Here is a 26,667-nt window from a genome sequence, read left to right as displayed (position 1 = left end):
AGCAGAGGCTGCATATTTAATAACTTTAGCACAGAGATAGAGAATGTCCATTCCTTCTCCCTGCCACCTTGACGCCACTGGAAATGGTCTCAGTGGCGCACATTCCGCTATCACTTTATTCCACTGTTAGGCCACGAAAACGACAAAGATGATGAAGAACACGATCAGCACTGCAAACACCTTAATCATGAGCCACCGGTTGGAAGTCACCGACTGGAAGTACCGCAGAATCTCCGAGTGTGCTGCCTCCACGTTCACCGACGTGTCCTCCACATTTGCGTCGATCCTGAAAATGCCACCAGTTCTCAGCGCCTCTCACAACTTCATTGCGTGGATGCTCACAATGCCTCAAGATGCAACATTTGTTCTATGCACGCAAGCAAAGGCCGTCCACATGGTGAAGCGCACCACCAATGACTGCATCGATGCCTGCAGCGTCCTAGCATCTACACATAAAGGAAAGGTTAACAGCGCAAAAAGAGACTCTCAACTAGGCACAAATAGACACACAGGACCGGCGCTGACTCCAACTTCTTTCTGAGAACATCACATACAAACTTCTTCTTCAACGTCCAAATGCTCCCGCAAAGTCAGCAACAAAGTCATCATAGCATTTTAGGCCAACCCTACCTACCAACATTTAACAGTCGACCTTCACTACAATACAGCGAGAGAGGTGGTTCACTAATACATTTTGAACCAAGTCTTTTTATATACGAGGCTTCTAGCAGCCCACGGGCAAGATTATCCCTGCTGCTGCCTACAGTCTTAATTTATTTGAACTTCGGTTCACATTTTGTCTTGAAATCGCACGATTTGCAATGAACAAGTAGATGTAAAGACCATTCTGACACAGTATTTGTTGGCTACCTTCTTCATATTATGTGCCACCTTATATATATAAGGGGTAACAATAGGTCTGGATCCAATCTTCCCATCATAATGTTCTTTTTTTGCAAACGTTTGTGTCCCTTCATATTCTGCAACAGGGACTCCGCAACAGCTACCGCTAGGTTTTCAGGATATGCCGCTGACAGAAGCCTTGTTATCTGGTTATCGAAGCTGTTTCATCAAGTGATAACAAGAACTTTGTAAAGCACACTTTAATGCCTTCATCGTGATCACTCACTTAATAATCTTGGAGTGCACAGAATCATAAGGCAATCAATCCTTACAAGTTCTTGGCCAATAGCACCAGCATACACCTGCTTGTGTTAACTTAAGATTAAGGTCTAAAAACTGCAAACAGTCATGCACAGATATTTCCGACGTGAATTTTAAGCCCTCACCGTAATCTTGAAAAACATTAGTATTTGTGCCACGGTTTCCTTATAATAATATAGAAAAAAAAAAAAAAAAATGAAATTGTTATAACCGATTATCTCTATATCTGGACAAGCAAAAAAAAAGGAAACCAAAAAAGAAAAAATAACACCCCACGTATTGTAAAGAGTACTGAACACTTTATTACAGGCTATACTAGTAGCCATAAAATAACTTACGCATACTAAAAAAGAATCAAAAATTAATGCTTGCTTATGCGGCAGCTGAAGCTTGACAATCACTGTGAGCATCACTTCCAGTAGCACGTATGCTTGCGGCAGTCCTTTCTGCATGCACGAAACCGATCAGTAACTAGACTGGATGAACTGCAGGACATCCCTAGCCTTGATGATCGTTAAAATCTTGGTGAGAATGCCCCTATTTTTTTTGCGAGACTTTCAACCTTGAAACCCTGCCACAAATCCTGATGAATTTTGCTGTTTCATCTCGACAGCTATCGCGCCGATGTTGTGGTCAGCGCTATCTTCCATGGACGGATGGATGGATGGTGGCCTTACCCTTTGTATCAGGCGGCAGCTTTCGCCGCCTAGCCTATAATCCCCCTTTCCCCCTCCCTTAAGAATTAGCAAGTGGTTTTGCAATTGCCCCTCTCCCATGCACTACTCTACCAATCTCCCAGCTGCCCTTTCGTTATACTAACTTATTTCTTATGTATTTTTGCATCTTCCGCACTAAATCCCAGCACTCTCTCCAGATATGTCTCTTTTCCGTCTGGAATGGCCGGCTTGAGTTTCCTGCACCTCAGCACTATATGTTCTATAGTCTCTATTTCAACTCCACAAACTGCATATAATATATCTACTTCCTCAAACTTTGCCATGTACGTTTTCGTTCACAGGACACCTGTTCTAGCTTCTAATAGCAATGAGCTGCCTCGCGACTTGTCATATAAATTTTCCCTCCTTATGTCCTGCTTTCGATTTCTATACCCACTTAGTGCCAATTTTTCTTTCATTCTTGCCTCACACAACTGTCTTTTTATCTCTTTTACCTATCTGTCCATGTTAGCGTTTTTCTGTGTCCCTTCAGTCATCTATATATACTTAAACCTTGGCTTTCGGGTTCTGTCTGTCCACTTTGTATTTATGCTTTTCATATATAAGTACTTGTATGCCTTTCTTGCCCACCTGGTTTCTTCCATTCCAGACAGTCTCTGTTCATATTTTAGCTTGCCAATTGCCTCTCTCACCTCAAAAAACGACCAGCCGACAGACGATGCCCAATCGGCGATGGTGATGACGATACGGCCGCACCCTTTGCGCGGCTACAGAAAGTGATTGCAATGTTGATAGTGCTCGTTTCCTAACCGCATGCAATGGTCCTCGCGGATTTCTCCACGCCATTCTGTTCTTACCACTTATGTAGAATTTTCATGTCATTCTCTTCTTAGTATTTTATTTTTTATCAAACATTCAGACAAATTTTCAGGGTAAAGTTCTACTAGGCAGAGCTAAAGCTATCATTGTATCCGATATACTGCCGATTACCAATCATTATATCTGGTTTATTTTTACACAAGAGCAATGGGAAAACTGATAATGCCCAATAATTTGATCGTTATAAGCAATATATCATTATACCTGGTATCGTTATAAGTGGACTACACTCTACTACGTTCTCCTGCCTCTTTTTACCAGACGTGGAGTACAATGTCTTCCTGTGTTGCTCGATAACGTAATTTGAGGCAGCCTCATAAATGAATAACACGTGCTACCGGAGAGTGCTGCCTATACGCACCTTTGTACCATCTCCTCTTGCTCCTTGACCATGTGCGCCAGCTGCTGGAAGATGGAGCCCAGCTCCACGATGGTACTCTCAATGTTCGCCATGGTGTCCGCCCTGTTCTGGATGTACGCATCCTGCACCAAACCACCACCCCCCACTTCCTGTTATCACATGCAGCGGGCCCCAAGTGCGCCAGTCATGCGACTCCAGCAAATGTGACCAACACCTTCTACGACGGCAACTTTTGAGAAGCTGCTAAGCAGATAACAGTTACAGATTTTGGCACCACTGACTTGACAATCGGAAGACCTGCAAATTCTGAATGAATTGGTATGTGGGATTCTGACATGTTTAGTTTGGTTTGATTTATGGGGTTTAACGTCCCAAAGCGACTCAGGCTATGAGAGACAGCGCAGTGAAGGGCTCCGCAAATTTCAACCACCTGGGGTCCTTCAACGGGCACTGGCATCGCACAGCACACGGTCACTTTGCTTTTCGCCTCCATCAAAAAGTGGCCACAGAGGCCGGGATTCGATCCCGCATCCTAGGGGACAGTAGTCAACGCCCTAACCACTGCACCACCACGGCGGGGCACTTTCCTGGAAGCGTTCCTTAAAGAGTAGAAAAGAAGTATTATGGTCTGGCAGACAGCTGCCAAGTGGCCATTTGCAACCAACACATCAAGTAGACATCTTCCGACAGTTCTTCGCTTTTTCTCCATTACTGAGAAAGACTTCAAGAATGGAAAATGCAGCCCTATGCAGTGGACTGGCTACATGAAGTTGCCCAGCAAGCAGTGCAGTTCAGTGGGCTACCTTATTCAGCCGAGATTCGTAGAGGTAACAGCTGTTAGCCGACAAGTCACATGACCGAGATGTTCACGACCCAGCTTAGTGACTGTAAAGAGATTGCACGAACACATTACCTGCCCATTTCCTTCCTTGTGAGCTAGTCAGAGTTTAGTCCTCTTTAATTGGAATTTTAGCCCATTTCCCCATTCAAATTCAGCTTTTTTATTTTCATACATGTGGAGATACTAAACTTGACAAAACAAGCAAAACAAAAAATCAATCATTTTCGTAAAAACCCGTGTTTTTCGGCCCACATCTCCCCTTAACTGTTTGGTGTGGAGAGCTCTCTTATGATAAGATGCCCAGGAGCTATCAATTGTCAATCAATTTGTCTTCTATGCTCCAGTATTCAGACAGCTAATTTAAAGCATGAAAATTTATGGATGCATGTCATGATTACACCCTTGAAGAGGAAAGTAAAAAGGGCATCACAACAATGCATCAAGGAATGTTTGCGAAGTAGAACAAGAAGCAAAGCACTGCAGAATGCTATCTGTTGACAGCGAACTTACGCTTTTTCGACCCTGACCTTAATGACCTTCTTAAATATTGGGTCTTGAGGAGTCAGTACAGTTTCTCAGTGCTTGGCCAAACCGCTGGTCTGCAATTAGCGAGGCGACCCTTAGAAAACAGCTCCAAGATGCATTTCGATGCATGGGAAAGAAAGCCAAGCTGCATTTTAGTTCCTGGAGTGCAGTCGTACCCAAGATTACCTTCTACCAGCCGATGCAAGTGTCGACAGCGCTGCAGCATTGCCTAACGTCTAGCCTACAACTAAACTCTGAACCCGAACAAAAAAAAACAGAGGACAGGGCCCCACACCAGCTACAGGTTGCACTGTTTCAAGGAAGAGCCACTAACAGAATGCATAATCTGTGACACTAGTGTAGATGTCCAAATAGCAAACGAGTACAAGATGGTTAGAAGAGCAAGAAAGAAGGAGGCTGGGGGACAAAGGGTGGACAAAGGGTTAGGATGGTTTGGTTTGGCTTGTTTTAAAGGGATTCAACGTCCCAATGCGACTCAGGCTGTGAGAGACTACGTAGTGGAGGGCTCCGGAAATTTCAACCACCTTGGGTTCTTCAACGTGCATTGACATCGCACAGCAAGTAGACGCCTTCCTTTTCGCCTCCATCGAAAAGCAGTCACCACAGCTGTGATCAAACCCATATCCTTGGGATCAGACATCGACAGCTACTGCTCTGCTGTGGGGCCAAAAGGTTACAAGAAGGAAAAACGGCTGTTACACTTTGCCACGCGTTTTCCTTTGCTGACATTGCTTTCATTATACGCGTAACACAACGCGACAGCTACCACATACTTTCTCCTTTACACAGCATAGTCTGATGTTTTATTTTCGCTTTCGTTAGAGCAGCGTTTTTAAAGGCGTACTGTCCTTTGCTAGCCCGAAAACAAAACAAGAGTCGAAGACTGGTGGAACATGACATTGATCAATGCTGTGTCCATGCAATGTGCTGATGTCGACTGCCTTCCATCTCACCTGTTCGTCGAGGAGGACCATCTGCTGCTGCTGCTGTAGCTGCCGGTGTCGAGGCCCCACGTCCATGTTGATGGCCAGGAAGTCGCCCTGGGCACCCCCTTGCTGCTGCTGAGAGGCCGCGTACTCATCCGCCAGCAGCACCGACCCACCCCCAATGGCCGAAGGGGGTAGAGCAGTGCTCACGCCAGGACCCTGTCCACTGAACTGCTCCCGCCGGCTCTTCTGGTGCTTCAGGTTCTGCACACACACATACAAACTGCGCGGTTAAGGTGGGCCACTTCGTCTGCGTCCCTCTGGCTGGAGACTGTGCTCATCCGACTGTGCTCATCCTTCTGTGAAGTGTGTTGTTTCCCATGTGTATCTTCTTGCGCTGTGTTAATTCTTTTTTGTGTGTGATTACATTTGTATGCCCCTCTTGCTCAGGCCAAAACATCAGCCTGCAGTAAGTACAAAAAAATTATTAAATTTAGCACAGAAAGAGACGCTAGCCCATGAGCAAGGCCATAGGATGTTACCTGTAACCCTACAGTGCAGAGCAACGAGAGGAGGAACAAAGTACAACACCGTGCAACTTTGCTGTGAACACCCCTGCTCAAGAATGGTGCTCCGGCTATTCTCTTCCATTCCTCTCAAATGAAAAATTGGCAGAGGCTTAGCTTGGTTAAGCCCGGTAGATTGCGAAAGCAATACCCATGGCTACGCCCAGGTTCAGCTAATGTTCGGCTGGTGGTGGTGCTTATGGATATGCTTGTTATGGTTAGACTGTGGTGGTTATACAATGATTCACTCTGGATACGACATGGATATGCTGTTCCTCCGTCTCTGTAGCTTGCTGCTGTCTCTTACGCTCATTGTGACGAGCTTCCCTATCAGTAGGTGGCATCATCGAAGCAGATGTTAAACCGCCGGCGGAGGTACCGCCACTACTCGCAGACGACGCGAGATGGTCGCCCACCTCTTTAGCGTGACGTCACACAAAGGTCACGCGAAAGGTAATGGTGGCACCGCCACGGTACGGCAAAGGCTTGAAAGTGCAAGTAATATTGCTTTCGCAATAAAAAATTTACCTCTTCTTGCTCACTCACACTCGCTCCATCCAACCCATTCACACACTCACTCACGCTCGACCATTCTCACACTCACTTTAATTGAATCATTAACTAATGGCAATAGATTTCGGGCCTAGCAAGCCAATGGGTCCGTTGTCATGCTGTACTAGTATATTAATGCACATTTTTGCTTTTGCTTAATAAAATGCCTTTTTGCAATCTATAAAAGCCATAGATTTCTTTTTGTATTCAGAACATATTTATATACTACATCTTAAATAATGGCACTAACTAAGCTATTGCCAAGTGCTCATTTCAGAACGGATCCAGAGGTAACCAAGACGATGAAATGAGTAAATACCTAAAACAAAGCTGGGAGTAAGCTAACAAGTCAAAATTTGAACATTTGCTTTTTTGTGCGCTGGTATGTCATAGTCGTTCCTTCCACTGGCACACAACATCACATAACACTGCAGACAGCCCTCAACTTTCGGGTTTGCGAACACACAAACTATCAGTTGCTCGACAGATCTACATCTGCTACAGCTTCACTTACAGCACATAGCTGGTTGTCTGGTTTGTTTGGCTGTGGTACCTCCTACTTTACAAAGCTCCCCACTGTAAATATTTCATGCAAATAGCCATCTCCCCCAGACAGCTTTACTGCTTTCTTCGATGTCACCTAACCTTGTCCACATGTGACAAGCCCAGAGTGCAGTCGTTAAGCTATCATTCATGATATTAATCTCATGGAGTTGAAAAACAAATTCATATCATCCAAAACAAACTGAACAAGGAGGAGTATGAGAAATATAAATTTTTCAGATCTTCAGATATGTTTACAGCTGATGGGCCTTATCCAAAGCTATGCGACCATGAGTCAGTAGAACCCCTTTATAATGAAGTCATTCAGACCGGCAAAAACCCTCACTATATCAGGGTCTTTACTATATCAGTTTTTGGTGATGGCACGGCCCTGCAGATGCTGCCTGGTTATTAAATGGCTACTTACTGAACACGTCTTGCTGCTTAAGAAAAAAAATCCCTCTAACCTTCCATCTCTCTCTTGACATCTTTTGTACAATTTTCTTTTTTTTTTCCAGTTATAACATTCTTTTGTTTACATCTAGTGGAAGTACCTCTTCAGCATGCATGCAATGTGGCCACAAATACAACTGGGTTTGATTTCATGTAAAAACCAAAACTTCACATGAACACGGCTTCACCTTCCACCATTCCTGTCATTTAAGAAGCAATAGGTGAGAAATGCACATGACAGTCGAGCGCAGCGATGCTGCACACGCTGCGCCTCCACTTCTTGCCACTACTGCCTCATGCTTCGCGCTGCACAGTGCTGTGAATGTTCGGCCATTTCTTCCCTTCCCAATTCATCACTGTGCTTTTACTCTTTTTCACTTTCTTAACAGACTGCGTTGCCTTCTCCCACATTCGTAGCCAGCTTTACTTTTTCTTCCTACGCGTCACATGCTTTCCCTCATGGCTTGTGCCTATGTAAAGTTGGCTTTGCCTCGGTGGTAAAACAATTTAAAAAAACAACAGAAAAGCACTAGGATTTATAGTTTTTCTTTTTAAAGAAACTTTTCCTCGTGATTTTAGGTAGCGTGCATGAGGAGATGTCATTTCATGAAAAGTAGGTATGTCAACGTAGTCAGACGCACTTCATTATAACCAATATTTACCAAAACTGCCTTTATTATAAAAAGGGAGAAATGTACAGTCTGTGGAAGACGATCTGGGACTTCAGTTTCACTTTACTATAGCAGAGTTTTCTATAGCGAGGTTCTAATATATGTACTATAGCATACGAAATTCCAGATGTTATGCACAATACACTCCAGCCAAAGAATTTTATGAATTCATATCACCGTGAAATTCCTACCTACTGTGTTTGTATCGTGTCTGCGTTTCTCCCATATCTGTAGCATCATGGAAGAGGGCAAAGGCCTCTCTGATATTCCTCCGACTAACCAGGTCTTCAGCCAGCTGCATTCATTGGATCCTCGTAAACTTCCTTATCTTATCCACTTTCTTCAGCCCACTGCTATTCTTTTCATCTCCTGGAATCCGGTCAGTCGCACTTAATGACCATCTTGTGTTCGCATTACATGTTCAACCCATGCCCATTTCTTCCTTTTTGGTTTCACTAGGACGTCATTAACTCGAATTTGTTCCCTAACCCACTCATAATTCGGACACAGCAGCTAGTGAAAAACGATGAGGCACATAGAAGGTAGGAGGACTAAACACACTCTAGACTTGCAAAGAAACATGCACTTATACGCCCATTTTTTTACCCCTTTTCTTTTTTCCAATCTCCCCTTTATGTATGCCACTGGTAATTAAATCAATATCCCCCTATCCCCTATGTAAAATAAACCATGCATAATGATACAATTATCACCTACATATCACTTTTCTTTGGCTACCTCAACACGGCGGAACACTGCAAGCCGGTGCAAGCCTTAGCTTAAACCTTCTTTACACGGGCAGAGTTAACCATGGTTAGCGTAACTGCAGTTACGCGGAACCGTGGTTAGCCCATTTACACGGCAAACCGGTTATCGCAAACCGAGCTTGGCGACCTCAGTTTGCGTTGTTAACCGAGGTTATGGCGGCGTCTGTTGACGGAGGCTGCTCATCGACAGCTGAGTGCGCGAAGCGTACGAGCGTGTCTGCTTCAACAGTGTGTACTCCTTTGACCGTATTGAATAGGCGGTGTCTACTGTGCCACCCGGAGCATTCGGTTATGGCCTACAGCCAAGCGTCTGCGTACTGAAGCCTCGTTCTGTGTCTGCAGTATCGTTTGCGCGGCTTGGTGCTGAGCGCGGAACGTCAAAAAATGCGCAGTGTTAGCTTTATCATGAAAGTGCACAAGTTCGCAACGCTTTGCAGCGCGGGATGCTGCGAGCAGGCTGAGGTACGTTACACTTACCGTGGCGGTGAAGCGTGCAAGTGAGGTGAACGACGGCGGAGTGAGTAACCCCCTAGTCATCGATCGGCCTAAATTATTTCTCTTCGAAGCCGCGGCGGTCGGCGCTTTGTAACTGATCAACGCTGTCGAAATGGTGTACTCATGAAACTTCCTTATTATGAATCCTATTCTGTCACCCTAAAATAACGAAAGTAACAATATTAACTTTGGCGACGCATTAAACAAAGAGCTAGTATAAACAGAGCGGTGAGCCGCAATGCACCGGCGGCAGCTGACTTTAGCAGAAACTTGATAGTGTCGCGGTTATCGGTCTTGCCAGCAATTTGCAGCTGGTCAGTGATCCTTAAGAGTGATTCATTCCTGATATTCAGTTCAGTATTCCAGATGCCAATAAATTTAGCACGCTTTAGTTCTGACGCCGGCGCTAGCGAGCCGCCGCGTCGTTCGCGTACGATCTGCGGGAGGAGCCAACGCGGCGGTGTTTACGGTGGTCAATGAGGTGCTGCAATCGTGCGGGGCTTGACCGCACTGTTGACGTCTTGTCGGACGGCACTCCAGAAACTACGTTATAAATAAGATATTTGTAAATGCTACTTTGTTCCACAGATCACCGCATCACTTCGGATGTATTTTATTGGCAATGGCCGCCGTAACCGAGAACGGCGGCGAGATGTGTAAGCACAGCCAACCACGATTGGTGGTTAACCGTGGTTAAGTTTGGTAACCTTGGTTAAGCGTAACCGTGGTTAAGCCGGCCGTGTAAAGAGGGTATTAGCCAATCGAAGGAAACTGTGAGACTACAGATAAGATCACAGCACGCATGAAAGCACACCTAGTTACACAATATCAGGACAGAAGTAGGGTGATGTACATCTAGACAAATATCCTTCTATTCATTTCTGCACAGCACATTTTGCTGCCTTCAGATGATGGCAAATTCGTGCCCCAAGACAGATCGAGACAAGTTCCCTTTGAATGAGCTATTGCAAAAGCGGCAACGAATCAAAAGGAATCCAATGCTGAGTGACCACACCCATTGAAGCAAGAGGCATACGCTCACCTCTGTCCGGACCTCCAGGACGCTCTTGAAATCGTTGGACATGGATGCCAGCTTGGACTGCATGGAAGAAGAGGTTAGTGGGGGGGTCCCAATCTTGACCGTTGAACCATCAAATGCACTCCTACACGACAATGTCATAACACCGGTAGAAAAAAACAATTCAAACAAAGAGAGAGTGGACAAATACCTGCACCTACCTGCACAAGTTCAGATTTTTTACTGCAACACACAGAGCTGAGCTCACCCAGCTAAGGTATTGGTGTACTTTACTGCATCAACAGTACAGTCTTCTTTCCTCAAAAAGATCCGTAGTGTGCGCAAGTGTGTGATGCCTCCATCTTTCAGAGTATAAATGAACTGGTATAAATGCGACAATATTGATGCATTTCCCAGCTGTGAGCCTGCGCCGACTACCTGCCCAACTAACCTCTATCCACTACCCTCCCTCCACCCTTCACAATGACCACTGCACACCAACAGTCAGCCTCAAAAGTTTTCAGATAAGCCAAAAGCCCACACAGAACAGCAATGAAAACACCAATAAATGAACTCATGCAGTGAAATGAACTATTCTTGTTTATCGTTCAAACGAGGAACAAACTGATGCATGAAAGCTGCAACTGCAAGTGGCCTTTGACTTCTTAATGTCGGTGACCATCCTAATGAGTCTTTTAATCTGATTTAGCTGCCCCTCCATTCCACTGCTGAGGGCCTCTGGTGGCCAGAGGTGTCATAAGTAGTGGGCTCCTTTCGTGGGTGTCTGGTACGGGAAGGCTTGGAATGAAAGATGGAGCTCGGGCAGAGGCTTCATTCCTTCGCTCTTGCATGCCAGCGCCAGCATTGCGTGGAATAGCCCTTACTACTGCTAAACCATACAAACTATGCGGGCTGGTCTAGGGATGCTCAGATTCTGGATCCAAGGGTCCCAGAAGGTCCCATCTCAAAGGGGAAGCCTCAAGTTGGCCGCACCTACCACACAAGCCGATGCATGTGACGCAACCAGTTCACGCCTGGCCACATCAACTGTCAGCCACCAGCTGTCAGAGGCATGCTTTTATTTTTCACTCACTACTCCACAACAAAATATTTTTTAGAGAACGGTCAACACTACCGCATTATACGCTGCCAGCAGTAAGTCATGCACTTGTCATATACTGTTTGCACTCTGTGCTGCGGAGCCTCCCAATCTAAATGGCAAAGCACTGCACTGCGAAGATGGCAGGCACTTTCAAAAGTGTTAGTGTGACAAAGCATTTGAAGGAAGGGTGAGGAGGTCACCTCTGCTGTGAAGTTTCGCCCTCAAACACAAACTGCCATCTTCCAAGTTTTTGATAAATAAGCTTACATGTAAGCAGCTTTCTGGCATTTTTCAGAAATGCACTGACCGTTTACAAATTCCGGACGTTTTTTATGGCCCCTCGGAGTCGGAAACAACAAGCTTTCACTGCATGGTACTGGGCCAGACTTCTTCAAACAGCACTCCCAGCTCTGTGTCCGACGTGCCCTATTGGTTCAGAGTAGGGATGCGCGAATATTCGAAATTTTCAATATGGATTGAATATTTTTTTTTTTATTCGATTCGCATTAAAAATACTGATACTTGGAATTTTCATAATATTCGACAATAACCGAATATACTGAAAATGTTTGCATTCACCAGTTTCACTGTACTGTGAAACTGTACTGTGTACTGTGTACTGTGCGTTTTATTGTCAAAATAAACAATGTTTGCAAGTTTCTACTTTTCAGTTTTTATTTCAGTGATAAAATATTCAATAATTGATCTGATATTCAAAGGAAACTTTTTCTCATACTCAATTTGTCTTTGAACGTTTCAATACTCGCACACCCCTAGTTCAGAGGCAGCCTCACCTGGAGGGAAACGACGACAGAGTTGGAATGTGACAGCATGTGCTTCCCGCCATGCTGTTTTCTGGACCGGGCCACCTGCACACGTAACACAAACACCGACAAGCCTGTAATGCTGTTTCCATGTGGCACCTCAGCTGCGACATTCACCCTCCCTGAAAATGGGAGGCATGGACCTCTTTAGTAGAGAACCATTTAGCGCACACCAATGCTGCGCGACTCCAATTCAGGCTCTGGCTCCTTAGGACTTAACCCTAGTTTATTCGAAAATGAAACTCACAAAGCTACTTTCCTCCTGTTGCGATGAGTTGGACACTTCAAGAGAAAGAGCTAGAACTGAGGGAACAGCATTTAAGGGCAGTTAAGCAATCGCAACCAATCATGGCCACCTGCACTAATTAGCTAAGCTTTTCGGTGCCACGCAGTCACACAGTGCAGACACCGCCCCGACTGCACTTTTGTGCTAATCTGACTTGCAAAAACTACACGGGTTGCATGATTTCTCGTATAATTCTATCCACACATACCATATTTTTACGGTTTTAGGCATACCCTTTAATTTCACAAAACAAATTTGGGAAAAAAATTTCCGTTCGAATCTAAGCATTCCCCCTTTTTTTTGCGAGGAATAGAGCATAGACAAGGCCTTCAGCCCACTTGCTAACCCAGTCAGGCTGGAGCCATTGGAGACCCGAGGTGGTGCGGTGTCCGCGGAGCGATCTTCACTTCTTGTGTCGTTGCGGTGTGAAATTACACATCTGGCGGCGCAGGATGGCGAAATTCGGCCAAAAGCAACCCCAATTACTCTGTCAGCATGTGGCCTAGTGAACCAAGAATTGGCGGCCATTTAGCAAATCTTGGCAGGTTTCACAGATGTAACGGGCCTGCGTTGCTTTGTTTGGTATCAGCTAAATGGCATCCGTAAAGATGTCGAAATGAGTTTGAAGAGGGCTGTCACAGCTCGAACTTCAATCGCACTGCGATCACACTTGTGAAAAATGGCTGGTAAATCTGATCGCCAAACGAATTGTTAGTTCTTGTGCTCGTCTCGTCAAGGTATCGACAGCAATCCCCCCCCCCCCCCCCCCCCCTTCACTTAGGGTATCGCGATCATGAAAAAAAATTGGGGCAGATTACACTCTCGTGTAAGACTGATGACACAGCAGACTGATGACTCCTGCCTACGGCCTACAATTAAGGCTGGCAGTACTTTAAATAAATAAATAAATAGAATAAAATGCTGTTTGCACTTGGTTCAACTGAAGTATCTGATTATACTTCGAGATTCGTCATTTCTATCTGTTGTCATCAGCGGAAAGTGCGACAGATACCGTGCCCTTTCTTTCCTGCAAACCAATTTGAAACACTTCTGATTCCTGCTTTACTGCGTCTGCTTGTGTATGCTGAGCAGTGCAGCGCTCATGGAAGCCCCAAATGAAAGGCACCGCACAGACGCCTGGCGGGGTTAGCTTCGTATATGTGTGTGCCTGAAGTCATCGGTCATGACCAGATGTGACATCATGATGACGTCACATCCGGTCATGGTGACATCATTACTGTTATGGTGACGTCATGTAGAACCGGACGCAACATCATGACATCACATCCGGTACTGCACTCGCGTCCGGTCACGGTGATGTCATTACTGCGAACACATGCAGCTGCGCACGATACACAGAAAAACCTCCAGCTTAAACAGCATTGCTGTTAAAATGGGATGCTTATAATAAAGTAAATATGGTACATAAGGCACATAAGGTAGGTAAGAAACAGACTTAGCCAACCTCCTTGGATCAGCATTCTCCTAGCGTACCCCCTTAATTTGCCATGAGCCAGCGGGGTTTGAGTGACCCACCTCTTGCAGTTGAGCGATGGCCTTGTTAAGGCTTCCAATGTCCTGCTTGATGATGTACGTCAGCTCCTGGATCTCCTCGGGCCGGTCATCAAAAATGGTCTTGCGCCGAGCCACTGCACGTGCATGTGTCACTCGTGAGAGATGCCCAAACGTTTAGCCATGGCAACCAGGCTGAATCAAGGGGTCCCTTCATGACTAGGCAATGTGACACACTCCGCTATGTACACCCTTGCGCAAAAGTGGAAAGGCCACGTGTTTTGACAAAACTGAGCACTAGCTTTTTCTGACGGTGAAGCGGTTACTTCTAAATTATGCATTGGGTAGTCTCACTAATATGCTTGCCATGTTGACCAAACAAAATGTTCAGGTGGATTTTTCATACACAAAAATAATAATTGCAGTGGTTGGCGTGGTCTCTCCACTTTTACGTAAGGGTGTACATGGTCGACTGTCGACAATTCAGGCTCAAAAGGGGCTAGAGATTCATTCAAATGACCTGGAGGAGTACATCTGACACTGACGAGATTAGAACAGTAGTTAAGGGGGGACACGGCTCTTTGTGGCCGAAAATCGGTCTAAAATTCGATTTTTTTATTTCTTCCTTTTTGCGGTCCTGAGACGTTTCCGCAACTATCTGCAAATTTAGGTTGAAAAATACTGCATATTTCGCACGTCACAGCGCTCCAAAGTTGGGAATCTGAACGTTTGCCCCTTTAAATTGAGGTCATATCGCGCCAAGTTTTGATCGGCCGCAGAACGAGAAATGCGCGCTCCACTGGCATCATTTTGGTCTTGTTCGAAAGATCGCGATTCAGGCTATTCCCATGCCACGATCGGCGTCCGCGAGCGAACACCCGAAGCGGAAAACAAAGAGACAAACTTATGCAAAAGGCGCGCTGCTATTGGGCTCTGAAAGCACGTGACCCACACGACCCCTTTTGGTTGGCTGCCGGCGTCGGCTGCTTGCGGCTTGGCGCCATTTTGAAAAGGTCGCATAGTTAGGCCTAGCTGGTTTAGCATGTTCCGTCGTCACGACCACGGTGTAAAACAGGTAAAATTTAGGTTCGAGCATCATACTAGCCTAAAAACCGAAGAAAGGTAGAGAAAAGAGGCGCGCCGGTGATGCGGCATCCTGTTATCAGCAACGAAGTGCCGACGCTCCGCGATGGGCCGATAAGGGCGAAGCTGATGATGCTGGGCACGACAGATAGGACAGATAGGAGAGCGCACGATTTCCTGGAGGAGATTCCTGCTGCGTGCGAACATTGTAATCACGACGATGTAGATAAAAAGTGATACCTAAGCAGTTTTCATGGGCGCGAAAGATCGAACAGTCGGAAAAGTTAGTGGCGCGGTGGCAGCGGCAATGGTGAAACGGCATCATGCCCGGCATGCGGAATAGCAAACTTTGTCGAAATAAATTTGCGTCTGAGTTGCTGGGGTAATTATCTCGATGGAAACTGGTGCATTCACACCAAAACCAGTCATAACTCATTTTATAAAGTTGCTGTTAGCTTTAGTAATTCAAAAATATGCCCAAAACGTTTTTCACAGATTTCTCAAAATTGAATTTTGGACACAGTCAGCAGATCATTATTTCCGGTCCTGCTCTTGCTACAGTTATTTTCTTTTGATAGAAAGCTCACCTCATGTATCTTTTGACACCAAGATAAGGGAAAAAATTTACTGAAAAGACTGTCTTGGCATCAAAATGGACCGCCTTTATTTTTTTTTATGGTGAACTTTGACTCAAATTGGGATAGAACATTTATTTTTGCTTTAATTTACTTTCCAACCATTTCTGATCATACACTGATATGTCAGACCTTGCCATAATTTAAATCTACATGTTCTGAAATGTTTTTCCTTGTTTTCTCAAAAACAGCATTTTTGAGGTTGCTGCAATTTTGGAGATCAATATCTCTGGTTCTGTTCTTGCTATTGCTATAATTTTTTTTCTTAGAAAGGGAGTCCTGCCACTCTCATGAAACCAAGGTAAATGCAGTGACCACAAAGGAAAATTTACTGAGAAGGTTATCTTATCTTGGGCACCCAAATGGACCTTTCCTTTCAAATGTTTTCTATTGCACAACTTTGGCTCAAATTGGCGTAGGCCATTAATTTTTGTTTTAGATCACTTTCCACTTGTTTCTGATCTTGTTGTCATATCAATCATTGACATAATTTACACCTACATACTATGAAATGTTTTTCCTCATTTTCTCAAAACTGCAATTTTGAGGGTGCTGCAATTTTGGAGGAGAGATGTCTCTTAAACTATTTGTGCTGCAGCTCTCATTCTTGTCTGGTTAGAAAGAAAAATGCTTGGACAGTGCAATAGGACTAAAATATGTACAGTTATTATGTGGCAACGTTTACAGAATTAATTATCAATTTTAGGTGCCAACTTGGGCTTTTAGTCATAAAAGTTTAACTTTGTGTAACTTTGGTTCAAATTCTTCTAGCACGTTAATTCATGGCTAGCGGCACTCTATGATCCTTCTAGACCACTCTGGCAGGTCTATTTTCATCATGCCATAAAGTGTTTAGTAATTAACTCACCTCCAAATGAAGAACATGAATTAGATAATATTTTGAAAACTATTTCATCTACAAGAAAACTAATCAGATATTTGAAATCAGCGTGCAAAAATATATTAACCGTGCAAGTTTCAGTCAGATCCACCCATAAATAAGGAAAAAAGTTTTAAGAAGGGTGTCCCCCTTAAAGGAAACCAAGACCTAAGCAAGTTCAAATTGAGATCACACACACGTCGAAAACTATCAAAAGCACCTAAATGGTCAGCTGACGCTAATGCTAGAATAGTGCCTCCTTTCGCTGGATGCATCATGCTGACAGCACTGACTAATAACGATGCCAGAACTGCGAATTTGAGCTCAAGTTTGTTCGGATTCACATATAATGTGAGGCTAAAATCTAACAAGGTAAAATTGGAAAAAAAGGACCTCGTATTATATGCGTTTTTTACAGTAACTTTAGGATCACACTATTACAGTTATACAGACCAGCACTGCAAAAACAAAATGTCATAGCACCAGTTTGAAACTTTCAACAGCCTTGAAGCAAAAGGTCCTTAGGATTGACTAGCACCTAATAGAATGCCAACAAAGTGTGCAATGAGTACTTATGCTCTGGACTCTCACTCTTGAATAATTATGGTCTTCAAACTTATTCACACATTAAACAACACCATACCCAAGAAGCGATGCAAGGGGCTTAATGAAAACACAGCTCTAGAATAAGTAAAAGACATTAACTAACTTCTCCACTATGACTTTTTGCGCCAGCAAGCTATACTTCTTAAGTGGTAAAAAGAGAATAGCGCAAACACAGGACAAAGTGAGGAACAAACAAAAAAGATGCTGTGTTGTTCCTCGCTTTGTCCTGTTCTTACCCTGTTCTGTTTTTAGCAATGCTAAACCAACTAGCCCAGAAAAAACAACCTTGTATACTTTTTAAACAAGGCATAGAAAATGGTATTAACAAAGCTTTAAAGGAATCTGCTTAAGGCAGAAAAATGGGGTAAACTCTGGTTTTAGCCAAAAGCCAAAGACCACTACACGTGCCATGCCAAATATGGCTTTGCTACAACATACAAATATGCAACAAATGAATACGCCTGACTCGCAACAAGATGCTTGACAGAAATCACTCACATAGTGTCAGCTTCTCGAGCTTGGCAAATGTGTTGGCGATGTCCTTACCAATCTGCCTGCAAAGGAAAAGGGGGAGCCATGTTACAAGACAATCAGACAAGTGGCTAACGCTACTGGCTAGGACAGCAAGTGCAGACTGACTGAGAAAGCTCCTCAGTGCAATAGAAAGCCTGCACTAAGCCGCCTGTTAAAGAGCCCTACATGCCATGCTTTGATACCATGCTGGAAATCTGAAGCCACTATTGGAAGAAACATCAAAATGCAGAAAGTTTTTCAGTACACAAAGTGAGATCGTATCTTTCAGGCCCCTCAACCAGCTCCCAGCTCAATGCTATTCCCTACCCCCTGTTTCTAAATCGCCGCTATGACATCTTGTACTTTCGGCAAAGGAAGGAGGTTCCATCAAAGGCAGCCCGTTTTTGTTCCTGATAACGAAGCTCTAGCCAGAGAAGCTGGTTCACGCTTTCACAATGTCAGCGCTGCAGAACGCAAAAGGCCGCACAACTGATGAATATTTCTTTCTAAAAAAAATAGAGGGCCAATCACAATGCTGATAGCACGCACCCCCTGCAAAAATATTTGACGGAAGATTAAGGGAGGACAGGGCTCTGGCAACATTTTTCCCTACTTTTTGACAAAATGCAACAAACATGCACAGCCTTAATCAGTTATTTACATTGATTTCAAATATGTAATCACTTTTTATTCAACATTTCCACTCCTTTGTTACAAAAACAATAGAGAAAAAACCACTAATCAAGAAACTTATTAATGTGTGGCTAGATGGCATTCAGTACATGGAATAAAACGTAGGAACTAAATTTTTGATTAAGGCAACAGTTTGTTGAATTTTGATGAAGGGAATGTGATTACCAAGAACGAAATGTGAAATTTGTGCCCAACATTGTATAGCCTAATCATTCAGGAGTGTGCTGCAATAAATATTATTCCTTTATCTGCTCTATATGCAAAGATAATCTTCTTGCAAACTAGAAAATTGTCAAAAATTTGTGTTTTGAGAAAGTTAAAAAAAATGAACAGGGAGGATGTTCATCTAGTTCGTTTGCACCTTACAAAGTTTAATTAAAAGCCTAAGAGAGGGGGAATAAATTAGTTGGTATGTCGGAGATGGGCTGTAGGTTTTCAACATGTCAGTTTAAAAAAGTTGAATTTTTTTTTAGCGTTTTTGGCCCATCAAGAGCCCTGTCCCCCCTTAAGGTCCGCCACCTTTCAGAGTACGATGCAACAGCATTTCCCCCCTCTGATGGCTTCCATTGTGGATCCTCATTTGTGTACAGCTGTCCATATTTTTAACTGACGTGCGAGACGGTTGCCTACTCTGTTATCCTGCTTCTCATTATGAATAAATCTTGCTGTAAGGTTAAGATTAAGCAAAAAATTGGTGAGTCCTTGCTTATACATGGACTTTTCGTAAGTTAGCTCCTCCGCAAGAATGACAGAAAATGCAACTGTAGATGTACTTCGCTACCACCTTGATCCCTAATCCCGTAATTTGCACCTCTGCAAGACGGCTGAGGCCCATTCCTGGAATATGTGTCAAGGTCATCAATGACATAGTCAGCGTAACATGCCACCTGCCAGCAGAAGGAAGAAATGAAAATCCACTTCCCACATTCAGGTGAGGAGGACATAGAGGGTGAGGGGCAGCAGGTGGCTTTCTGTGGCTTAGGCCCTAAAGCCCAGTTTTAGTTAAGCCGTATGAACATGCCTACATGGCCAAGGAGTAGCGTGCCTATTCCTATCCTATTCTTCCACCTCATATAATCTGCCTGGCATGGCAGCTCCTCCCAACCCTGTCACATCATGGGTAGAGGTGTGTGAGAGTTCGAAATTTCAAATACAAGTAGAATATGTTTGCTATTCAACTCGTATTCATAAAACTGATATTCGGAATTTCCGAAAATTATAAAGTTATCAAATGCAGCAATAATTTTCGTATTCAACGCACTTTTCCATGCACTGCATGCTTTATTGCAATGCTCGAGCGCATGGAATGTGCGGTGAAGCATCCTCAAAACGCGATGGAGCCCTGTTGTGAAGGCCTTCCCGACAGTGTGTGCAAAACGAAGACTTAACGAAACAGAGAAAAAACATCCGTCTAACTGGGGTTTCATATAAAATGCAAATGTCCATCGTACAGGTGCTCATCAGATAAAATTACTACGATGCGAGCTGCTCTCGACAATTTTTTCCGGCCCTTTCGATAATTTTGAGCTTTCATTTCACATTGGACATCTTTTCTGGTCACTTGAAGGCCGAATTAATGTGACTTTACTATAATCAGCAGCGATACGACAGCTGCACCTGGTTTCATGTAGATCCTTGTAGCACAAAAAACTGGTACATGGAAACCCGCATAAAATTCATACTGGATTCTTCAGTAGGGTACACACCACGGAGCATTTCTGGTTTAAATTTTATTTGAAAATATCAATTGAATTCTGAAATAAACAAGATGAGCAGTGCTTGCCATTTTAATTTCTCCGGTTTTTTTTCGCTCATTAAATATTCGACATTTGATTCGATATTCAAAGGCGTTTTTGTTCCATAGTCGCATCCGACTCATATTCAAAAATTTCTATAGTATTCGTACACCCCTAATCATGTAGTCTTGTTGCATCACAAAACCCCCATCGCTAGATCATCAGGCGGCCATCAGGCAGATCATCATGTCACCTGCCAGCCGCAACCCACCAGTCATGTCCATGACTTTTTGCTCACAATGCTGACAATGCTAGATTTCCTGGAAAATGGGGCAATTAACATGGTCACACTAAAATGTTTTCTGTCTTACTCAGATGACTGGACACGAAACCATTCGACCCCTGCTGAACTGATGAGCAGTATGCAATAACAGTACCCTTGCAAACTTGTGCTTCGGAAGTCCTTTCCCAAGTTGACTTCCCACACACTAAGCATGCAGAATTCAAACATTTCTCATTTTTGAAATCCCTATTTCTCTAGATCACTGATCGCACTCCTTCTACCCTATTTCGAAGGCACCATGTCACTGAACAACAGTGACGTCAATGACTGCTGAACATATCAAGGTCAGTAAAGAATGAACGCAACCTGGGCCTATATTCCAAGTTTGTGTCGTTATTGAAGTGTCGCTATCTCACGTGACCTCGAGTCATCTGAATGGTTGAACACCGAAACATGATGTTGCCACCGCTTCCGGTTCCGTAGTGGAAACACCCGGTGTTTCGACCATTCAGATGGCTCGAGGTCACGTGAGATAGAGACACTTAAATAACGACGCAAACTCTGAATACGAGCCCTGGAGAAATCAGCAGAGCTATCACATGCGATATAGAGATTAAAATGGTGACAAATCTTCGTTCTTGCTTGCAGATCTACATGCATTGCTAATATACTTGCAAAATATGCTTCCTGATAGCGTGCCATATTTATTTGCACAATAGACATGGTAACGTAACAAATGCATCCATCGCTTCGGCTGTCAGAAAGTAACATAGTTTTTCCCCTCTCATATACTAAATGTACCCTTTACAGTGAGTGCTAGAAAGTGCCCTTGTTTTTTAACATCAAAAAAAAAACAAAAAAGGGCGCCCTTTGAACAACTCTATGAACCACAATATTGTTGTGTGCGTGAGTTTCAAAGTAAATGTTTGCTATTCATGTTCCACTATGCTCTCATGCGCATCAACTGAACTCAACAGTGTGTTCTGAATTCACTTATTAGGAGAGTCATACCAGATGAAGCATTTGTTACATTAGCACTTCTTTTGTCCCATTTTTACTGCTATAAATTTTTAAGAATACTTCACCCCATGTAATAATGCACCATCCACATTCTCAAATACCTTTAGAAAAAAGAACTGCATTCATTGAGAGAGCAAGTACTGTGGCAAGCAGGCCGAAGCAGACTCACAGAAGCAGAATTGGCATACTAATGCAACTGGCCCACAAAGATCCAAAAGCGTGCGAGCAACAAACAATCAAACTTCCACTACTCAAATGCATGCATTGCCTTGTCGTTTACTAATGCATGCATCAATGTGATATGTATCAAGGCAGACTGTTAGCGATGCTGAAAGATATTTTCCTGCAAAAGCTGTTCCTAATGGCAATACAGCCCTGTGTCCTTGGAATAAGCTAAATTTAATTTTCTCTAATGACCTTCCGTCTATTAAACCTCCTAGTTCTCAACATATCTGCACCGAAAGGACAAACTGTGATTAGATACTCGACGTTCGCAAGCTCTACCGAATGTTCTCAGCGCCTGGGCCTCAATAGTCGGATGCAATTTTCTGACTTTCCAAACAATAGGCCTGTTCTCCCTAAAATAAAAAATAAAAAGTATACATGTGCCACCTCACAATGCCAGCCTACCAAGCTACCAGCAATCGCCAGAAAGCATAGCAAGGGGACATGTGCGGTGTCTCCAATTACAGTCTCCGAGGGCCACGAAGAAGAGGCGTGCACTAACCTGGCGGCATGCATGAAGCGCCCCCACTCCTCAGCTCCTCTTTCGCCGGGCCTCCGCAGTCGTTGCTGCTGCTGGGCCTGCACATACACACACACACACACATACAACACTCACCAAGGAGTGCACACCCTGCACAAGCAACTGCATACAAAAGGAGCAATAAAAACAAAACCTTCCCCCCTTCCAACAGACTTCTCATCCCAAGACGCTCGCTTCAGGATCGAATATATAATTCCGTTCTCTCAGTGGTAGGGCCTCGCAAGTTCTTTCTCCTCACAGGCTGTCTCTCAGCAAGTTAAGCAGCAATTGTTGTTGAGAGGTATCTCTAAGCGCAACATAATTGAATGGTATAACCTTTGCCATGCCGTCACTTCCTGGCTCTGTTCATGGCTGGTCTCGCGGCTATTAATAATAAAACAACATCACCACAACGCAACCTAAAGGGGAAAACACCCCAGGAAAGATGTTAGTAATTTATTTTATTGTTGTGAATTTAAAAAAAATATTCAGAAAAAATGGCACTCTCAGGATTTGTTTTGACTGCATTTTCTCTATTTGTTGCCAGGTGATGCTGTTTAGACCCTACCATTGAGAGAACAGAATCACGCTTCAGGATCAATGCTTTGTTGCATCAGCACGGCGCTCATGCCATTTCTTTGCCTTTAATCCATTCTCTAGGAAGTTATTTTTGAAGCAGGAAATCGTTCAACACCTGTAAACTGCTCCCTGGTTTAACGCCCCACAAGTAACCCACTTCGTCATTGCCGCTGCTACCAACATATACACTAGACTTCAAAAGCACAATGGGAAAACAAAGAAGGCACACCAGTAGCGCTATCAGGGCGCTATCAGGGTGGTAAGCACACCCTCCGCCACCTGCAGCTAAGTTATCCAAAGCATAGCAGCTGCATTTTGATGAAAGGGGAAGAGGGGCGGAGTACTAACACACCCGTTTACATAAGTGTACATTACCTAGTTGATCAAAATAAAAATGAATATATATATATATATATATATATATATGCTTGAAAGAAAATAGACGAGGTGAAGAACACTCTACTTCTCTTGACGTTTCGGCCGGGGACCGACCTTCGTCTGAGGTTTTAGCATATCCAACCTAGCCCTAGGAAATTCTTCTATCCTATATATATATATATATATATATATACAGGAAGTTTCACAACTTGTAAGATTAAACAGCTCAAATACGAATTCACTCCACTACCAATCAAGCCAAGTCAAGCCGAGCCAACCAGACGTGCGCATACTCACCATGGTGCCCTGCATCAGCTTGGCGGCCGACTTGAACTCTGCTGTGCGGTCGCGGCTTGTCATGTCGGCCACTGATCCGTTGGACAGGGATGACGATGTGGTGACAAAGCCAGTGGCAGGGATGCGCCTGGGACCGGGTGGGTCTTCGTGCTCCGAGCCTGAGACAGTGCGTCTACGGCGTGCGCTCATTGGGCTCAGCTCGGGGCATTCTCACACGCCCTGCACGAGCAAAATGAAGGGCAAACCTGCAGGGAGCTGCTGACAAAGGTGTTCCCAGCTGTGTTCTCACCATTGGGATGCGAGGAAAACTATTTTAAAGAAGTCTCAATCCTGGAAAGGACCAATTACAAGTATTATGAACACAAAAATAAAATTAACCCCCTTTTCCAACAGTGCCAACCAATGAGTCATTTAAGCCAAAAGACAATTACTTGAGGCATGAAACAAGCCAAGCAGCCCAGGGTGGCTACAGGGTTGAGAAAACGAAAACATGACAAAGACTTCAATTCTGTTTGTTTTTACGGTATGATAACAGCAGCAGCCTGCCTAATAGTTTGTCATTATGTACTGCCCAATAAGGGTAAGTCAAAGGAGCCTGCGCCAATTGCAACATTCAGAGAACTGTACAGAACAAGCGGCTCACATCGCACACTCCAGGTGCACAATAAATATTCAACCCTATTCATATTGTGTGGCAAACAATTCCCATGAAAATTAGTTGCAAGGAAACTGATTGCAGCAGCCAGTAAGAAACACGGCTGCATTTCTAACTTCATCACTGCAAGCGGCCAGCCTTTCGGCTTGCCGTGCAAGTTGTGCATCACAATGCATTGAGCACAGTCCACCCCTTTAAGCAAGACCAACTGATCTACAGACGTGCACAGATAGCGGGTCCTTGTGAAGCTGTGTGTGCTAGCCTTTGTAAGCTTTTGGGCCACTTATGGTGCTGAACTGCCCCGTTCGTCTGCCATGATCATCACCACTGTTCACCATTTTCTCTATGCAGTTTAAGCACATTTGCTTTCACTTCCTCTGCTCCCTGAAGATTATTTCGTGTTAGAATTGCCGGAATGATAACTTCCCTTTTCTAAGACAGAAAAAAAAATGCAACACCTCTTTTGCCTTTTTTGTTCGTCAGCACTTCAGTGCCTAAATGACCTCCCTAAAATAAATTGGTGGCGAAGTCCAGTTTTCCCAAAAGGTATACATTAGCGCCATGCACTGATAGTGTCTTTATACCAGAGGTGAAAAAAAGCACAAACAAGGACACGTGCACTGGAACAGTGCTGTGTCTGCAAGTCTATACTTCAGCATGTCTTATCATATTGCAGTACTTAGGGCTGCGCACAGAAAAGCGTAACTGCATCTGTGCATGTATAGAAGGAAGTAGCAGCCCATCTGGCAATAAATGATATGGCATACGATATGTGAAGTCTCAGAGGGAAAAAAATATTATATATGCTTAAAATCTTCTTTTTTTATTAATGCCCGTGAAGGAACTGCTGAACATTAGGCAGCAAAGGTTTACTGCTCTAATGTCTCAATGTTTACCCACGAATACCAACACTAGGTTTACATACAAAGGACAAAGTGCTTTTGACAGAAAAAGCTGTGCAAAGATTTCACTTCATCTGCTGCCTTCCAGCACACTGCTTCGATGTTCCAGAAAAACCTGCTCAAGTCTGTAAGCAGCCAGTGTACAGATGTGAGCAGTATTAGCTCGCAGAGTCGAAGCTTGTCGGCCTACAAACCGGCGTGAAATGGGGCTAAGAATAGTCAAGTGGTGCAACATACAATAGCAAAACAAGTAGAACGAATCATCCTGTGAAAACCAACCACACATCCAGAGGGAGTAATCAGTAAATACATTTGCACTGGTTGACAGCGAGTGGTTGAGCAAATACTGTACGTTAAGGAACGTCAGTTAGGTGCAGCAATGATAGGCCCGGAAAACTCGACACAATATTTAGGCTGCGCCTGATGCAGAAGAGGCAACCGAAAATCATTAGAAGAATTAAGTCTCGGCCATTGGTAGCCTGTTGCCACTAGGTTGCCACAGTCCATCTCTTTTGATCCACGACCTCTGAAGATCGTTAAAAGTTTCCTGTTGCAAGAACAGGTGTTTCTTACGTAATGCTAAAGTAACAAAAGTGAGAGGTCTGTCAAGTCAACGCCGCCTATACATTCCATCAGCCTAGCCATCGGCAGTGCCCAGTGCCACGTCCCGTCAGCTTGCACTCAGCTTAGTAAGCGGACAACAGTTGAGGAACGACCCGTGGCACCAACAAGAGTCACGATCACCGCCCCTGGAACCATCGCGTGATTTCGTTCGCTGGCTCCGCCAAACAAGAGCCCCTAACAGCGCTTCGGGACGGGAACCGGGCGGCCGGCGCTTACGTATGCAACGTGGACTTCAGAGGCAGCGTCAATCCATGGGCTCGGATGTCGGCGCTGCCGCTTTCTCGAAGTACGACTGCGCTGTCCTCGCCGAAACCAGAGGGGCTGGCTGCCCCGCACAAAAAACGCAAAAGACCAACAGCATGGACAACACACGAACCCTCCACAACACTACACACAACCAGCTGTAGCCGCAGTAGCTGTAGCAGGAAGCGGGATAACTTTCAGGTTCCGGACGGTCAACCTGTACAGGCGCTCGGGTCTATTCTTGAGGTAACCGAACATGAGAACACAGCAGAAACGCTCAGCGCTGGCGACTCAATTCATTTAGATTATACTGACCCAGCTGCACAGGTGATAACTTGCCACTTTGCTCATCAGTGGCTATGCGAAAGTATGCGAAAACCAAGTGAGGAAGGTGACGCCTTTACAGTTCCGTATGTTTTCGTATTTCTCATGTATGTTGCTCGTTTACCTGAAGCATGGCGCTACAGTCGTTTACGCCTCTATCAAGTTTGTGGAGGAATGAGGGAAGAAAAATTAGAGAGAGGCGCTCGTCTGTGTTCTTGCTTGTTCCTTGTCCTGTCTCTGCGCTATTTTTGTTGACATGTGTAACCAACAAGACCAATCTCTTTCTCT

At 44.3% G+C, this 26,667-nt stretch overlaps 1 protein-coding gene across 2 annotated transcripts; it reads right to left on the bottom strand.

Moving 5' to 3' along the window:
• Syx5 (syntaxin 5) lies at nucleotides 1–26,516 on the bottom strand. Of its 2 annotated transcripts, none has more exons than XM_084580451.1 (10): nucleotides 26,371–26,516; nucleotides 23,632–23,850; nucleotides 22,360–22,436; nucleotides 17,886–17,941; nucleotides 14,208–14,320; nucleotides 12,356–12,430; nucleotides 10,484–10,540; nucleotides 5,422–5,658; nucleotides 3,082–3,203; nucleotides 1–286 (listed from the first exon to the last, which is right to left on the bottom strand). In XM_084580451.1, the coding sequence occupies exons 2-10, from the start codon at nucleotides 23,818–23,820 to the stop codon at nucleotides 127–129; spliced, it is 1,086 nt and encodes a 361-aa protein (XP_084436577.1). In that variant the 5' UTR covers nucleotides 23,821–23,850; nucleotides 26,371–26,516; the 3' UTR covers nucleotides 1–126. The 2 variants fall into 2 exon arrangements, with proteins under 2 accessions (XP_084436577.1, XP_084436578.1); XM_084580452.1 differs by lacking the exon at nucleotides 26,371–26,516 and adding an exon at nucleotides 26,029–26,364.
• Between the last annotated feature and the right edge of the window lie 151 nt (nucleotides 26,517–26,667).

The sequence above is a fragment of the Amblyomma maculatum genome, chromosome 10 (genome assembly GCF_055883805.1).
Source record: "Amblyomma maculatum isolate TAMU_Amacu chromosome 10, ASM5588380v1, whole genome shotgun sequence".
NCBI classification, from domain to species: Eukaryota; Metazoa; Arthropoda; class Arachnida; order Ixodida; family Ixodidae; genus Amblyomma; species Amblyomma maculatum.
The sequence above is the reverse complement of the archived record's forward strand: the minus strand, read 5'-3'. Positions and strand labels throughout refer to the sequence as shown.

Bases quoted from the DNA above. Each gene is read 5' to 3' on its own strand.
- Syx5 (XM_084580451.1), bottom strand. From the start codon at position 23,820: ATGAGCGCACGCCGTAGACGCACTGTCTCAGGCTCGGAGCACGAAGAC. The intron at 12,431-14,207 runs GTGGGTCACTCA...TTACGTGTGCAG, and splicing joins CCATCGCTCAACTGCAAGAG to GTGGCCCGGTCCAGAAAACA. The intron at 287-3,081 runs GTGCGTATAGGC...TGGCATTTTCAG, and splicing joins CAAGAGGAGATGGTACAAAG to GATCGACGCAAATGTGGAGG.